This window comes from Zonotrichia albicollis, chromosome 7 (genome assembly GCF_047830755.1).
Source record: "Zonotrichia albicollis isolate bZonAlb1 chromosome 7, bZonAlb1.hap1, whole genome shotgun sequence".
Lineage (NCBI taxonomy): Eukaryota > Metazoa > Chordata > Aves > Passeriformes > Passerellidae > Zonotrichia > Zonotrichia albicollis.
The window spans coordinates 28,343,508-28,361,344 of NC_133825.1; the positions used below are offsets into that span (position 1 = coordinate 28,343,508).

Here is a 17,837-nt window from a genome sequence, read left to right on the forward strand (position 1 = left end):
CAGATTTTTTTTTTATTGTTTTATCTTCTTTTTCTACCCTTAGGTTTCAAATACAGGACTTTTTTTTTTTGGTTTTTGGTTGTTCATCTCTTTAATTTTGCTCAGTACTTTTTTTATAGTACAATATCAATCCATGCATTTCTCAAACAATTTTCTTTCAAGCCACTTAAAATCTATACACAGTTGAGTATATCTTGGATTAATTAAGTAATGTAGATTGCAGAAAATATGCAGATTATGCAAGTAGCCCCATGTTTTATAGATTCTGCATTCAGTTATCAGTTTTATATTGGTCTTTAGATTAATCCATCAAAATTAATAAATTTGCATGTGTAACACAAAATCATTATTCAAGGTATTTAGATATGACGAATATCTACCAGCTATAAAGAAATAATATGTGATGGGGTAGAAATTAATTTCTTCAGGCATTTATCATTGGGAACTTGATCAAGTATGTTGATTCAAAGGCACGAAGATAGTCCCTGAGGATGAGAAGGATGTAAAAGTTCCAACTACATTATTTTCCTAATGGAATGAGTATCTGAATAGTGCTCCTAAGTCTCTTTTTCTGCAAACTCCATAAGGGCAAACTGTTCAACTGAATATTCTTGAGGCTTATTGCTCTGTAGTACCAGCCACTAATTTTTAACCTCAGTTTGACTATGTGTAAATATTGCAAAGGTCTGACATCAATCAGTTTGCTTTGCAGGCAGATGAATAAGGGGGTACACTTTTAATTGTGGGACTTGACAATGCAGTAAAATAGAGGTATTTGGATGCATTATCTAAATAACCTATCAGTTAAAAGTTATTTTAATTGGTTCTTCCTTTTCTTTTTAGAGTTATTTCCATAAAGAATTATCATCCGAAGATAAGAATTATCACACAGATGTTGCAGTACCACAATAAGGTAGTATGATGGCCAGTGTTTCTTCTCAGAGTTTTTTTGCTGTATTGCATTCACTCATACATCATTTTTCTAGTCCCAGTAACAGCAAGCATTTTCTTTCAAAAGTAAAACATCTTAATAAGCCTTGTCATGTAATCCAGTTACAAAGTATTTTAGTTTTATTTGTATATGCGAGGGACTTTATCAAAATCTTGACATTTATGAGTTGCCTAGGATCTAATTCTCAAAGCTAGTGTCCATGGTTGATACTGATTCCAGATGACTTTTCACCACCTCAGTTCTCTAAGTTCTGCTCTTATTGTCTTACTGGAGGTTATTGTCATTTTTTTTTATTCCAGCATGACCATGTACACGTGAAATTGCCAAGCAGCAGGTACAAAATAGATAAATTTGTGGTTTTTAATATAAAACATAGCCCAGTTGTGAGATTTAGTACTGAGAATGTTGTGAAGTTCAAGATGATAAATCCACTTTGGAAAGAAATTTGAAAAAAAATTTTTATGGTAAATTGGTGACCCTTAAACACAGTGAAGTCAATTTATTCAATCCTGAGATGAGGAAGTCCATAAACTGCTGACTAACAAGGTTAGGAAGGATATATCAGGTAACACAGTACTCATGTGTGGCCTGCTTCTTTTATTAGCTCTGAAAGAATCAATCACTGCCCAGTGTTTAAGAAAAAGCATGACTGGGTAAACCTTCATTTGATGAAATACACAATAAATCTGGCACTAAGGTGGTTTGATAACAACTCCTTAAACCTGTAACCTGTTGCTAGAACAAGAGCAACAACTGTTGATTATTGTGTGCTCTTCCTGCATGTTATGGAAGAAGCCTGTCTTTTTATAGAATAAAAACAAGGAGTTTCTCTACTTTAAACAGTCACAGAGGGGAAGGGGTCTTTTTAAATACTGCAGTTTGCTATTCTGATGGTTGTGTCTTCAAGAATAGCATTTATCAAAGTGCTGAGCTGTGGAATTAACTTAGGAAGGGGAACAAGGAGGAAAAACTCTGTGCTTCCTGGTGTGTCTCATGTCAGAGGAAATCCAACAATTATGCCAGGAACTGAACAATATTTGTCTTTATCTAAGTTATCAGTTTCAATACTGCAGGTGTGTCTTGCTGAGTTATTTTCTTCATTCTGTCCTTATAAATAACCTTCTTAGAAAAAAAGGGTTGGTTTTTCACTGTCAGAAAGGGGTTGGTTGTTCACAAGTACTGTTCTTCAAGGTGGGAGAAATGAAATAGAAAAGACAGATGATGTTGTATGCATTTTAAAATTCTAGTATCCTTTAAAGGTTGCAGCTTCACGTAAGTTGAAATCTAAGTTGTATTAGCTTTCTGTGTATTATGTGTGTTCCTCATCAGTCAGATGGCAGCTCAAAGTGCTGTAAAAGGAACATGCAGAAGGGAAGGAAAGCCTTACAACGTTCTGCTTGTTCACGTGTGAGCATGAACCTGACAGAGTGCCACAGCCAGCATGTCTTCAGTAGTGTAGCATTTTATCTGTAGTAGGTAAGAGTGGAAAATTTCTCAGCATAGAATTAAGCTCTGAAACAGTTGAAGTGCTTCTGCCTACTGAAAAAAAATCAAGGCATTAATAGAGAAAATAATTCAGAACTGTCTTCTGTTTCTGGTTCTTCACCTGTGGGATATTTTGTTTGTTTTCCAGGCCCATCTACTAAATATCCCAAGCTGGAACTGGAAAGAAGGGGATGATGCAATCTGTCTTGCTGAGCTGAAGCTGGGTTTCATAGCCCAGAGCTGCCTGGCACCGGGCCTTTCCACAATGTTAGCCAACCTCTTCTCTATGAGGTCCTTCATAAAGGTAATGCCTTTCTCATTAGAACATATTAGTCTGCAGTTCAGCTTGTCAGAGACTGGAGTAGAGAACATCACTCAAATGTGAAACAGATAGAAAGACAATAACAGATTTTGTAACACCAAACAACCAGCCCACTGTTCCTTGCAAATTTTTTGCTGAAAACTGGGCAATAAACTAGGTTCTATCAACTTGTGTTTTTTTTTTTTTTTAATTTTTATTCAGCAAGTGTCTGGCCTTTAAAATATTTTCCAAATCATTATCTATTTCCAGGGAGATATTTTTGGCATTTTGTGTTTTTGCTTGATTTTAGCCAAACCACATGTTTGTCTATTAGAAAAGTTGCTGCTGCTAAAACAAAAATATGATGTATCTAAGTGCCATGTAGCAACAAATTGCCAAGAAAAAGGGACTGGTCATTTTCGTCTTTGACATCAAAAGACTACTGGACCTCTGACTGTGAGTAAATAAGGAACATGTGTTAGAACTGAGGCCCAAACTTCCCACAACATCATTCATGTGTTTGCTTCTCCTCAGTCTAAGAGCTATTTTGGACTTAGATTGCAAAATTATAACCCAGTTAGATTTCTGTGCAGCTGTACTGGTTCACTGGACCAAGGCCTCAATTGCAGTAATCATTGCATCCTTCCTGGTGCATTTCAGGGACACTGATTCCAAATACAAGAGTGGGCAGTTTCCAATCTGATGAATGTTCTTAGTGGGATGGGAAACACTGGAGTGAAAGGAAGGCCATGGTCCACTCCAGCTCCATTGTGCAAGTAAGCTAAAAATGAAAATATCCTCATGTCCTCAGATGAGAAAGCCAGGACTGTTCTCTTAGAGGTGCATATGTTGGTGCACGACAGTGAATCTTTATTGGCTTCTTAAAAAGTCCTGACATTATTATGAAGGTATCCTTAGAAGACAGCAGGCTCCCATGAAAAAATATTTCAAACTATTATATTTAATTAAAAAGACCAGTTTTCAATATGGAAGCAGGTCTGGGCTCTGCACTTTACTGCCTGCAGTTACAATATCTTCATCTTTATTTACGTTCTAAAAAAACCCAACTGAAGGAAACAAGCAAACAAAAAAGTTGTTTTACTTCAGCAAGCCTGGAATCTGTCTGTGACTCTACAACATATTTCCAATTTGATATTAATCCTTTCTATCTGTATCCTAGAAGAAAACTGTGAGCATCATTCTCCTTATCAGTCAGTTTGGTCTCTCTCACTCCTGCATGCTCTGGTAACCCAAGACTCTCAGGAGTGTCAAACATTTGTGACAGTCTCACTAATGTATGCAAATTACTGAGGCAGCCTCTTGCATGAACTCGGGCTCTGCAGCAGAGTTCATATGAAAAGTTTGCTCACCTTTTGCCTTTCCAAAATCAGGAGGGGTTAGTTTTCTCCTAAGGAGATCCAAATATATTGGTATCCTCAGAAGCCTCAGTCCTAATTAATTTTAATGTATTATATATAATATATATATCATATATTTATATATATATATTTTTAATAGTCTTTATTTTAATAGTGATTTTTAAAATCAGTGAGAAAGTAGAGAGATTCACAAAATGATAAAGTGTACAAATGTCTGACTGTGGGGGAACTGTACTAGAAATACACACTTTTATGGCCTGGATTTTTATCTAAAAACATTTAAAGAAGTCAAAACCTGGATATGTACAGGTATCATGTTTCCAGAAGTTATATAACCACTTCTGCTATTATCTTAGCCAGCTATGTTTTCTTATTTTATAATACATTTTTATAGTAGTTCCAGTACAGTTACAGATTAGATCTCATTGATGAACAGTTCTAAGCTGAAGGCTCAGCTTTGCAAGGCATTACTCAAAGTACATTTAAGTATTTCTCTGTATACAGAATAAGCATAAAAATAGCAATAAATTTGATTTGGGGGAAGCTGTCATTGTCAATTTTGCTCTTGTGTCTGATTATATAGTTTTAAACAGAGTAGTGTGCAGACATTCCTTAAATTGTGTGACTACAAGTGTCACCTTCACATGTCACTTGGAGGAAAAAATGCCATAAGAGAGCACATTAAGATTGCAATACTCTGTTAATACTGCTTAAAAATATATTTGCCATATAATTAAGAGTGAATTTTCTAGGCAAGTAAAATGCACATTTTCACTTCTGAAGATCTCTGACTAATTCAAAATGTGAAACCGTATAAAAGTGCAAGAATTGAGACACATTTCTTTATGTGACTCTAACCCTATTGGTGATAACAAAAGGTTTGTTTATTTAGCTGAAAGGATGATCTTTCTCATGTCTGTCTCACTCTCTAAACACTTGAAAAAGAAAACTTACTAAATAGTGGCTGTGAATCATCAGTGCATTGTAGGAGAGCCTCTACATTGATTGGGAATGCTGAAGATGACTCTATTGAAAAGAAATATGTCCATTCCCTAAAATAACTTTCACCCCTTTTCATTAAGAACATTCAATTTAAGTACTGTCAGACCTTCATAAATTCCTTAGGTAAACATTATTAGTGGAGTCTCTCACCAGTCAGGAGATTGCCAGGAAAATGTATGGAAACTTCTGTATTTTTTAATGAAAGCTTGAAATGTGGGTTTGTTCCGCCTCTATAGCGTGATTAGAAAGTGATTTAATGTGCCATAAATGTTTGGTCAGTCAAACACAAATGAACATGATTGATGGTGACATTGCACACATTTAACTCATTATGGGTTACTTTACAGCAAAATTATTTGTGTAAACAGTCTGCTCAGTGTTAGAAGTAAAACAAACTAAGAAACCTCAAAATATTATATTTGTTCCTAATATTTTTCTTTTGGTTTTAGCAATATAATATCATATGGAATCCCTTATATTCCTTTTGGCACCAAACTGAACAAAAAGGAAGTCAGCTCTAAAAGATAAATATTCTGTAAACACTTAAAGAAAGATAGATTGCACCAAACCATGTGATAAGGGGAAAAAACCCCCCAAAACATTACACCTGTAAACTGTATTTTAATAATCCAGTCTTCTTATCACATAGACTGTTACTGTTGTATTAAAAAAGGAATTTGGACTCTTTATTAACTTGCACAGTCACAGAAAAAGATGGAAATACTGTACTGCAAGTTCTGTATTGTTTGAATTAGCAAGTGCATACCAGAAGTCTATCTGTATGAAAAACATTGCAAAAACCAGATACATGGAGTAATAGGCAGAATTGATTAAATTTTTTACAGGCCAATCCTACAGGCCCGTGTACAACCTAAAAGCCAAGTTAGTAGTGTTGTGTAAATTAATAAAATGTGGAATGTGGTACTCGAGTGTAACACAAGTCCACAGCCAAATTAGTTTTGTCTTTGCTCTATAGGTGAGGCAGCCCATGCACCTCATTCCAAATGTCAGAATTATCTAGAGCTGTCTCTTATCCTCTAAACTATTTTGAGGGCAGGAGTGTTTTGTGGGCTCTTTCAGCAGGTTTTGCTCACACCTACACATATGCAATGCCCACTTGACATTCCTTTCTTGTCCAGGCTGAAAGAGAGACATAATAAAACCTCACAGATCACAGATTCATATCATTTGGATGCTTACCTACACTGGTGGAACACATCAACTTGTTTGCTCTTTATTTTTGACCACCTAGGCAGCCTTGGAATATTTCTAAGTGTAGAACTGGAGAATGAACAGTGAATTCCTTGACATGTGGGAGGGCTTTAAAAGGGGGAGTGAGAAGGAAATGCAATGATTCAATTTATTGTGAGGTTCTTCAGGAAGTTGCATAATAAACTGATTGCATGATCCTACTCACAAGGACCTGGATCAAATATTAAATGTAGCCCATTACCAAATGCATTTATCTTCAGAGATCATGTAAAGATCTTCCTAAGTGTAGTGTTTTTAAATCATTGATTCTAGGAATTAAAATCTTTGCTGTGTATACATAGTATCAGTCCTTGTGATAAGAGTGTATTTGTCTTGGGCTAAAGTCTACCATGGGACTGCATTTTCAGTCAATCATTTGAACAGATCAACACCTGTCTATCCTTTGCCTCATGACTGGATACAAATCTTGTCCTGTTTTGTATATTTGAAACTATTGGATGTAGAGCCTGTATGCCTTTCAGTTCAATTCCAACAAGGCCAGAATCTAAAAGAGTAACACGTCATTCTATTTCAAGCATGCTCTCTCTGCCTTGACCCACTACAAAATTCTACATTAGTATTGATGGGGAAAAGTGCATAAATCTCGTTTGAAATTAGAACTAATCTCAATCAGTATATTTGATGTTTTATAAAATATAGTCTTTTTATACAAATTTTAAAAATCATCAGTGCATACAGAAAGCTGTGGAAATAGTTGGCTGAGATTGTAAAGTGTTCACAGTATGAAGGATATTTGTTAGCTTTGATTTCAATGGACAATGGAATTGAGTAAAGAAGTAGTTGATAATTTATCATAATTAAGGAAATGCAATTATAAGACTGTAAATCTATGAAGCTTAACTCTATAATACGACCATAAGAACTGCTTTCAGCCAGTTACTTCTCTGTCAGATTTAGATATCCATATGCAAAGGCATAACAAAACTAGACATTCACTCAAGCAGTTTGGGTGGGCTGGAAGGGCATTATGGGTGAATGGGAGGAAATATTTTAGCTACATTGCTTTCACTGTACAGATTCTTTTCAACTACCATTCAAGAATATTCAAGGCCATATTCAGTTTAGACAAGGGATTACGGCTTTAACCTGGCACAGGACAGGATTGGATTAGGAATTAGGATGAAATTGTTTACTGTGAGGGTGGTGAGGCACCGGAACGGGTTGCCCAGAGAAGTTGTGGTTGCCTCACACCTGGGAGTGTCCAAGGCCAGTTGGAAGGGGCTCTGCACAACCTGCTCTAGTGGAAGGGGTCCCTGCCTACAGTGGGAGAGGTGGAGTGAAATGGTCTTTAAGGTCCCTTCCAACCCAAACCATTCTATGGTTCTCTGGGTACTTCCTTTTCAATCTCATCTATATTGTTCGAGATAGAGAATTGTAACATTAAACATCCTCAAAGGCTTGGTCCTGTTTTGTGCACTTTCCATGGTGGTGAAGAGCTGATCTTATTCAATGCTAAGGAGCAGACTTTGCATCTCCTTTCACTGTGCTGTAAAGGAGCTGGATATCCACCATCCTTTGCCTTGCAAATAGCAATGAATAATCTAGGTCACAATGCAACTCTAGCATTTGTTCTCTGTCTTGATAGTGATGCTTAGATCTTGGCAGAAGAGATTATATAGCATGAGCAGGTTCAGATACACTCAGTTTTTCATGTACCCATCATTACACTGAAGAGCAAATGCTATGAGCAAGAGTTCTTTTGGAGCTACAGAGCTCCTGATAATTACACTGCTGCGTGTATTAGAGGTTTTAATTTTCTTCTGACAATACTAATGGCTGTGCTTGCAAGAGCTACATCACTTTTTCATATCTCTGTCACCATGTCTCACTAGGAATTATTTTATGTAAATATATTTGCTGGTAACAAAATTGTATCTATATATAACATAGAGGAGAGCAGAAGAGTATTGTGACTTAAAAAAAGATTCATATGAAAATTACATTTCTTCTTTTGGATTGCACTATGTAATTTTCCAGCTATTCTTCGTATTGAAGAAATGGCTAATTGAAGCAGTGGCTAATTTGTTTTGTGACTATCAGGAGACAGAATTGCAGTGCAACTTAGTCAGGGAGAGATAATAATATTTGCAGTACTAGAGAGGAATCAGAAAGATGCAGGTTGAAGTTGTTTTGGTAGTATGGGCCATTCTGGATAGGTTCCATCAGTTACCTAAACTTTAAAATATCATCACAAAGGCTTAAGTGAAGAGCATAATGACTCCCAAAGTATTTTTCCTCACAAAAGATGCCAGGCAGGTGACCATCTGTCTCTTTGAAATCACTGGGAAAATGTCATGGTTCAGGTGGAGATAAAACAGAAAGATCATCTTTAGTCAACTGTTGCAATCATCTTATAATAATATTTTATAGCATCCCAAATATTAGCAACTCTTCTAATTCTATAATCAACATTTTGTGGTATTCTAACAGATCATATCTTAAATACTCCAATCACTTAATGAAGTTTAATGTAACACTAACTGGCATCTATGGAGGTTGGTCATTGCTTTGGGAATGTTTGGTTTTTTTCCAGTCCCTTCTTGGTCCTTGACTAAGGGTGAGTATTTAACTATAGACAGATCTGGAGTTCCTTCCTCTAAATCAAAAACATCTGCCTAAAGAAAAGAAAGCAAGGAAGGAAAGTCAAAAGGGAGATATGTAATGTATTTGTATATTTTTTTCCAACCCCAGGTGGTGTCAATGTAAGAAAAAGCCACAAAATAGACCAAAAGTTACAAACATGCCCTTGCTATCATTAGTCTTAGTTTTTTACCAAGCCTGGACTTTATCTTTCTTCTGTATATAGAGTTGCTGATCACCAACATTTGCAAGCTTCCTATAAATAAAAGGGTCATAAAAAATGTGATATGGCTTCTCTGTGTGTGGTGGGGAATAACACAATGCAAATTCCTTTTACCATCCCACATGGCCTCTGAATGGTGAAACAATTTCTGTGGAAGAAATTTCTCCTGATTGTTTGCAGCCCACTTGTCAGGCTGTATATGATTTGGAACATCTCCATATTGCAATTTATTCTTTCAGTGGTTTACATCTCCAGAACTAAAGTAACTGATTACTTGGCAGCCTGTCAACAGGAGGAAGGAATAAAACAACAACAAAAAAAAAAACCAAAAAAAAAAAAAACCAAAACAAACCAATCAAACAAAAAAGGCAAAACCCAAACAAATAAAAAAACCCTAAACCCTACAAAAACACCCCAAAAAAAAAAAAAAAAAAGAGGAAAAAGTCATTTTAACTTATATTTGTTTCTTAACAAGTTTCCATCCTCCTGTTTTTTAGAGCATTTTTTTGGAAAGAGTTTGAAAGAGTGCCTTTTGGCTAGTTCAACATGAGAGAAAGATTGATGAATCCTAAATTAATAATCAGCCCTGGAATAAAAATATAAACTTATCTAAAATACTATATTAAGTCCTGCCAGAATATTCCTGGAATGCTGAAATTTGAAAACCTTAAATCTTTTGGTCCAATAGAATCATAGAATCACAGAATATCTGGAGTTCGAAGGAACTGACAAGGATCTTTGAATCTGACTCCTGACCGTTTTCAGGACACCCCAAGAGTCACCCTGTGCCTGAGAGCTTTGTCCAAACTCTGCTTGAGCTCTGTCAGGCTGGTGCTGTGACCTCTGTCCTGGGGAGCTGCTCCAGTGCCCAACCACCCTCTGGTGGAGAAACATCTCCTGATATCCTATACCTCCCCTGGGGTAGAAGCTGTTCAGCCTGGAGAAGAGAGGGTTGTGTGGAGACCTTGTAGAAACCTTCCAGTATCTGAAGGGATCTGCAGAGAAGCCAGAAGGGGATTCATTGTTGTGAACAGTAGTGATAGGACAAGGAGTAGTAGGTAAAACTTAGAGAGAAATTTAGGCTAGATATTTGGAAGAAATTCTTTACTGTGAGAGTAGTTAAACACTGGAATATGTTGCCCAGGGACTTTGTGGATGCCCCAGCTTGGGCAGCGTTCGAGGCCAGGTTGGATAAGGCCTTATGCAACCTGCTCTAGTGAAAGCTGTCCTCCCCATGGCAGGAAGGTGATCTTTAAGGTCCTTTCCAACCCTTAACATTTTGTGATTCTACTATTTTAAAAAAGAGAAAATTTGGAAACTTTTTCCTCACTCTCTCTACAATTTTATTTCACCACATGCTCAGTGTGCTTGAAAAGATTTCAGTGTATTATTTTTGCATATGATACTTGGTTTACTGACTACAGGGACTCTGTTTTGAGGGGTTTTTTCAGCATTCTAGCAAATCCCTTGCAAATAAGCCATGTTAATTGCCATAACAGTGTACTGACTTATGTGTTAAAATCTGATTCATATTTAAGCAGTTGCTTGTAAGTTTCAAAGAAAGCTGTGGTTTTGACTCAGAACTCTGCCTCTGTTTCTTTGGTTTTAGATTGAGGAGGATACGTGGCAGAAATACTACCTGGAAGGAGTTGCAAATGAAATGTATACAGAATATCTGTCTAGTGCCTTTGTGGGTTTGTCCTTCCCTGCAGTTTGTGAGTAAGTAGAAATACATTTAATATGCAGAAATATTTACCTTCTTGTAACAGAAATCTAAGTTTTTTGCATGAGACCTTTTCACTCTAATATGAGGACTCTAAGTCCTAATGTTGCTGCATCAGATAGTGTCTAATAAAATAAACATTAAAGCAATCACTGCACTGAAGAATCTGAAACATGGTAATGCCTGGTTTCAGGAGAGATTTGTAATTAAGTGATTGTAAATTAAAGTATAAATGTTTTTTGTCTTGAACAAACTCATAAACAATCTTTTTAAATTGAGTAATTTGCTCGCAAATACTATCCTGTTATTTTTCTAATGATTCCCGTTCTTTGATTAGTAGTGGTCAGCATGACCATCTTGGCTTGTGTTCCATTCCAAGGAAACTATTCATTAATTTAAACAGATGTCATGGAGTCGTATAAGCAGTGTGACACTCAGAGCTCCATAGAAGTGGTTGCAAACCATTTGCAACAAGTAAAGTATGTGAAAGAAAAGATATGTCCGTTCAGTTATGAGAAAGAAGCACATAGTACATAACCATAGTGCAAGCTTCATTTCTGGACACTGAAAAATGCTTAGGCTAGAATGAATCTGTGAATGAGAGATTTGTATGCAAAAGGTTTGTATAATAAGTACTCTGTCTACATAATCACGTTAGTTTAGCACACTCATGTTTCTTCTTTCCTCCATTCTTAGAGGAGGAAATAGATGGAGTAGTAAAATACAGTCTGTTATGTAAAGGAGGATGGTTATGCTTCTACTCCTCTAACTTCCCCACCATTCCCAATTTTAACAGGAGCAAAAGCATGGCATAAAATGAGGGGGAGACAACTGTTAGACAAGTATTAATCATTTAGAAATTTGTCTAGGATGTAGCTATGACAGAGCCCAGTCTTCAATTTGCTGGTAAAGTTAAGGGGTTCTCAATCCATCCTTCTACTGTGTCAGCAAAACTCTGTTGAATTTACTGAGGGGAAAAGTCTTTTACCATAGGCACAAAAGTTTGTGATTTACTGAAACCGGAAATCTCACAACATAATGCAAAAAAGTGTATTATATTCGGAATGAATAGTAGTTTGTGCTGTTAACACTAGCTACAGTAATGAAAATTAAATCTCCACCAAACCATTTTTAACTGTGTCAAGTTTCTATATGAGTTTGTAGGAAGATATAACTGAGACTGTATTTGACACAAAGCTGACATTCATTTATCTGTGCTGGTAGAATGGAGATAAAATAAGAAAGAAAGGGTGCTTATTGAGATTTAGAAAGATATCTAAATTTTGGAGGTCTCCTCAAGCACTTTAATTAATGAGTTTAGTGCATAGGTATTCTTATTAATGTAAGAATTGACTGCTCAGTTTCCAGAAGAACCGAAGGACAAGGACAGAGAAATGTCCATTGCATTGGTTTGTGAAGAGGAAATTGAATCAGTGTAGTCTTAGTGTATTCAGCCACCTGTGAAATATACAGACTTGGAGAACAGGTCTTGTAGTATAACTTTTAAAATTCATGCAGGCGATGACATTTTAAAAGTCTGAAATTGAATGAAATGTTCTGCTTCCTCAGGTTATTTGTCATAAATGCAAATCTAGGAATGTGATTCTTTTGTGAATAGGCTGCCATACAGTCTGGATAACAAAGAGTGTGCAGAGACAGTGAGGATGGGACACTCAATATTGCTGAAGAATTTCCATCTTCTGATGTCAACACTAGGCTGAAGAATTAGATGGAAATAGAAGTTAATATCAGTCTGCAAGTTCTGTTTATAACTCCACGTGTGTGCACTGTGTGGACATCTTCCAACAATATATTTTGAATATGTGAATGTAGTTCCTGACATTCTATGCCCTTGGATATTTCTGGACCAGGTGTGAATGATGTTATTGAAGATGAACTAACCAGTCTGTCTCCTACTGGTGCAGAGCCTTCTAATGTTTAATGTAAGACTAACCTGCACCCAGGTTCTAGGCCTACCGCTCTCCACCCCAAAATGTTCCTAACGAGGCCAGCATATCTGTGCAGTGATACTCAAGCAGTGGGAGCAGCCACCTGCCCATGTGTGGTGTTGGTTGTGCAAAGGCACTGACTGCTGGGCTCTTGTCTCCCTGCAGGCTGGTGTTTGCCAAGCTGAAGCTCTTGATGATAGCCATCGAGTACAAGTCGGAGAAACGCGAGAGCAGGTATGGCCCACGGCACCGGCCTGGGCAGTGCACGAATGCACTGCCAGGAGTTTGGCCTGCTTTGTTTTCCAGAATGAGCATAGCTGTTCTTTGAAACATTTCAGAATGGAATTAGCATGCCATCGCATTGCAGTGTTTCACATAGGCCTGAAAGGGACTTATTTCTGCCCTCTTCCTCCCTAAAAGTAACCCAAGTCAGAATGATTAGTAAAAAGTGCAGTAGTACATATGTCTCATCTCAGGAGTGATTTTACTTATGGAAAAGCTTACAATTTTTGTGTTTATAGCATATCACTTTTAATCAGACGTTCAACATACACTACTGAAAACAGAAAAATGGAAAACAGATGTGATATCAAAATTCATTATAGCTATGTGTATTTTCAAAATACAAATTTCATTTAAATTAGTTTGAGGGAACCAATTTAGATATGTTACAGGATAAACAAATAAAGGGTAAACATAATATTTAAATAAAATTTAAATATCTGTTCTGACAAAATTTACATGAATAACATAATGAAACTGGAAAAGATTAATTTAGCCTTGAAATTACCAATTGGCTGGCTATTTTCATTAACCAAAAAGAAAAAAAAATCATTATTCTTAGTACAGATTCACAGATGGGAAGTGTTTCTTGCATTTTTGTTTTTGTGCAAAGGTTCATAGAAACATGATTGAACATTGGAGTCAATCTTCCATCACCTCGTCCATTAATGTTTTAAACAATATTCATTTTTATGTAACAAAAACATTATAAATGTTCTCTGAAACATGTGGAGGGTCATCTAAAAACATATGGCAATACTAACTCTGAGAGGAATTTGATTCTCTTCTTTTGCAATTACATTTTGTACTGCCGTAGTAGACCTGAAGTGATACATAGTAGTTAATCTTCTTTTTGGCCACTTATTACCTTTTTGTGGCCAAAGGGCACTTTTGGGGACAATTGCTCCTTCTCACAGGAGAACCAATTCTATCTATTGAACTCATTCTACATTTTCTGGGTTTTTGAAAGTTTAACACTTAGCATTAACTTTCATAGTTTTTCTTAATTAAAAAAATCTATAAAACCTGTGTTAGAAATTTGATATGGAAAAAGCAGTGTTGCAACCATTTATGAGCTTTTCCATGCCCTATGGTTGATTTTGCTGGATTCTTCCATATATTATAAAATGAAATGTGAAGTGGTGTATGTACTATTGGATATAATTTTTGACCACACTATGCTGATTAAGAAATCCTTTTTTTTACTGTCAGATTTTTATGCTGTATTTAGCTTCTTTGGACTCTTAAATTACTTTTACATTGAAAGACCTCATTCTGCATTGGCTAATGTAAAACAAACAATCTATTCTTCCGTCTATGAACAATTTAATCTTTTGCTAGAAAAAGGAAAAATACAATAATAACAGCAGTGGAACAATTTACCAAATTTTGTGTCTTCAATATTAAGAAATATTTGGTTTCTGTTTTTCTCCTAACTAATATTGGCCAGCTTTATATTGCCATTACTTCAGTTGTCATTAACTTACATAAGTGCTAATATTGCAGTCTTTTACAGTAATAACAGATTGTTCTTGGCTTCCATATCATTCTTTGCATTAACTTCAGTGGAAGTTGGATTGAGTTCTTAATCAAAAGGTGATGCAGAGGATCCCACAAAAAGTAAAACAGTGTGATACAATCATATATTTCTTACTTACAATAATCATTTTTACTTACAATAATCATTATAGTAGGGGAAAAAAGAGCCTAAAATTGCTGGAAGCAATACTAACAAAGAGATATTAACAGCTGGATTTGTTGAACTTGTATGTAGAAAGAGGAGGATAAATAGCGTAGATAGTCACATTTTCTTATAACCCTGATCCACAGCAATATCTCCTGATTTTATTAACCAGTGACAATTTTATAGTCACTGTTTGATCAGTCACAGAGCTACCTGCAGCATATTACTTTTCTACTTGTTCCTGTGCTCTTCAAGTCAAATATGTTAACTAGATATTTGTGGTTTTCTGATCTTTTAGTCAAACCAGAAAGGTAATGCAACAAAACTTCAGTTTCTCACCTCCTAAATATACTTGCATTTCTATGCATCTTATTAAATGAAAAGATGCAGAATTAAAATAAAACTTAGAGTTACACAGTTTAGAAGCACAAGCCCTTTTTGAACAATGTAAATTTGTCATTTGTCAATTATGTTTGTTGATATTGACATTGGAAATGTTTTATTCTGCTTATATCCAAATTTCTTCCTGGTAATTTTTCATAAAGGTTAGGTGGGAGCTGACTATGGATATTCAAGTTTTCAGTCTTTTGAGAGTGACAGAAAGTAGATACATGCTGATTTATTTTATAATTATACTTTGCATTCATGTTTTGTATAACTATCATGTTTTGTAGAACTATTATGGAAGAAGTTTTATATAATTCAAAATTTAGAGAAACAATGCTAAATATAGCTAAAAATTTAGAACATTGTATAGATGGCACCCTTTCATTAAGATCTAATACTCTAATTTCTTTTTTACTGTAGGGAATTTGAAATCAATAGTAATTAAAAATTATCAGAACTCTATCCAAGCTAATTTTGGTGTACATGTTAGTGGCAGTTGAGCTTCCTGCCTGCAGATGGTTTTATCTTAATTTTTCCTGAATACTAATAAAGCTACATAAAACAGAAAGCACACCTTGATAAGTTTTGTCAGTTTAGGTAGGTAATTAATAACAATTATGATTTTACAGAATTGCTTAAAAGCTGATATTCAAGCCTAAGTATAATTAATAGTTATAAATATGATAAATGTATATTAGTTTTCATATCATGAAGAGAGTATCTAGAGTACGTTTATCGTTTTACACAACTGCTTCTCATTAAGGTATCTTAAAGATTCATTAAATCCCTATGATTAGATTTCTTAAACTTTGCATTTATATATTTAATAATATTTAAATTATTTCTCAGCTATCAAAGAAATCTCTGACTTTACAAAATTCAGTTTAGAGTTTCTGACTAGCTACTAAAGTCTGCACTCTAGTAACTCCAGCTCACAATATCAGTTAACCATTCCTTCATCTCTAATTGCTTTCTGGGAAGGTTATAACCCATGATTAAGAACAGGAAGCACTTAAATTATTTTTTGTCTCCCTGGTGCAAGCCAAATACTATCACTTAAAAAGTGTTCTTAGCTTATTTGGAGAGGTTTTTCTTTTTTTGTAGAAAAATGCAAAGGAAACATAGAGAACATGAACCTGAAAATATCCCAATGTTGAATATATAGCAAAAAAAAACAGCTCAAAATTCAGATATTCAAACTCCTCATCTGAAATCCCTTTTAGAGAGATTTCTGCCTTCCTTTCCCCCCTGTATTTTTATTCTACATAACTAAGCGAGAAGGAAAGCCTCACCAGGATTCTTCCCTCCTGCTCCCCATTTATACTCCACTTGTAAAATTTTCTCTTTGTCTATCCATATATTTGTTCTCATTCTCAGCAGAAAAACCTTTAAGCCTTGAAGACTTTTAAATAAAGGGTTTTTTTGCTTTTGCTTTGGTGTCAGTTGATTTCTTATCAAAGTGTTTGATTTGCAATTTTTTTCTTGTCGTTTGCAGAAGCCGAAAGCGGTATGCCCTCTTCGTTACCTTTCCTTCCAACCTCAATCCTACCTTCACTCCTTCTAACTTCAGGACTAATTCCTTGCCAAGAACACAGGAAGATAACATCTTTGTCTATCTTTCTCTGTATATACACACACATATATACCTATACATATTCATCTATCTATGTGTGTGTGTATATATATATCTCTGTGTATATATTCATATATGAGCCCCCAATCTCAAAGAGGAGAGAGAGAACAGCATTTTGTCTCTCCAGTGTTTCTTGTGACTCACGCACTAACTTCTTTGCAGGAAGTACAAAATAAAACACGATTCATTTTTTAGGCTTTTTTTCCCCTTTGTGGAGTCATTGGTGTATCAGATTGTTGCATTTGAAAAGCAGATTTCACTGTTAACATCTCCTGTCCTCATTTTGACTGTATCATGACGATGTATATTTCGTCTTTACCAGCCCTTGTGCTGCCATGTTGTTCATATTCACACCGTCATTGATGTCCTTCTTTCCCCAGTTCTTCCTTCAAAACACATCTTACAATACAGTAGTTCATGTTCTCTTGCAGTCTCATTCTCCATTAACAGCAACCAAATACCTGATTCTTTGCATTTCTGGTCCTGTTTTGAGTCTAGTTACTCATAATACAGTACTCATTTAATTTTTTGTACTGTTCCAGTGAAAGTGCCATGGATAGTTTATTATATGTCACATTCATTTTAATGACATTTATTAACTCATGTATTAAGATGTTACTGAATGTATTTTTTTTCTCAGCTTTGTAGTTTTTGTTTCTTTTTTGAGATGGCATGTTTTGCATTTTCTTTGGTTTACCATGCTGTGAGTCCCTCTCTAGTCTACATTCTATCATGCTGCTATTGGTTTGGAAGTAGATAAGGCATGCTCTTTCATATCCTTGTCTCTCCTCATCTCTCTTCCCCCAACAGCTTTTTTTTTTTTTTCCCTAATTGCTTTTAGCAGTCTGTCTGACTGTCAGTGATGGTCTTTGGAGACCTGCTGTCATTGTCCAGACATTTCAATTTCCGTCTTCATTGTACTCTTCAAACTCTATTTTCTGTGTCTGTTCTGTTGTGTATGTTGTATGTGTTATGTGTATTTAAG

General features: G+C 35.6%; 1 protein-coding gene across 34 annotated transcripts in view; it reads left to right on the forward strand.

Moving 5' to 3' along the window:
• The window catches only part of KCNMA1 (potassium calcium-activated channel subfamily M alpha 1), a 406,748-nt gene that overhangs the window by 277,054 nt on the left and 111,857 nt on the right, over positions 1-17,837 (forward strand). For 17 of the 34 annotated variants that reach the window (XM_074544761.1, XM_026799790.2, XM_005481495.3 and 14 more), the window contains 5 exons: positions 844-913; positions 2,586-2,741; positions 10,804-10,913; positions 13,032-13,100; positions 16,715-16,726. In XM_074544761.1, the coding sequence (XP_074400862.1) occupies positions 844-913; positions 2,586-2,741; positions 10,804-10,913; positions 13,032-13,100; positions 16,715-16,726 (417 nt within the window). The remainder of the gene's footprint in view (positions 1-843; positions 914-2,585; positions 2,742-10,803; positions 10,914-13,031; positions 13,101-16,714; positions 16,727-17,837) is intronic. The other 17 variants (XM_005481488.3, XM_005481489.3, XM_005481510.4 and 14 more) reach the window with 1 other exon arrangement.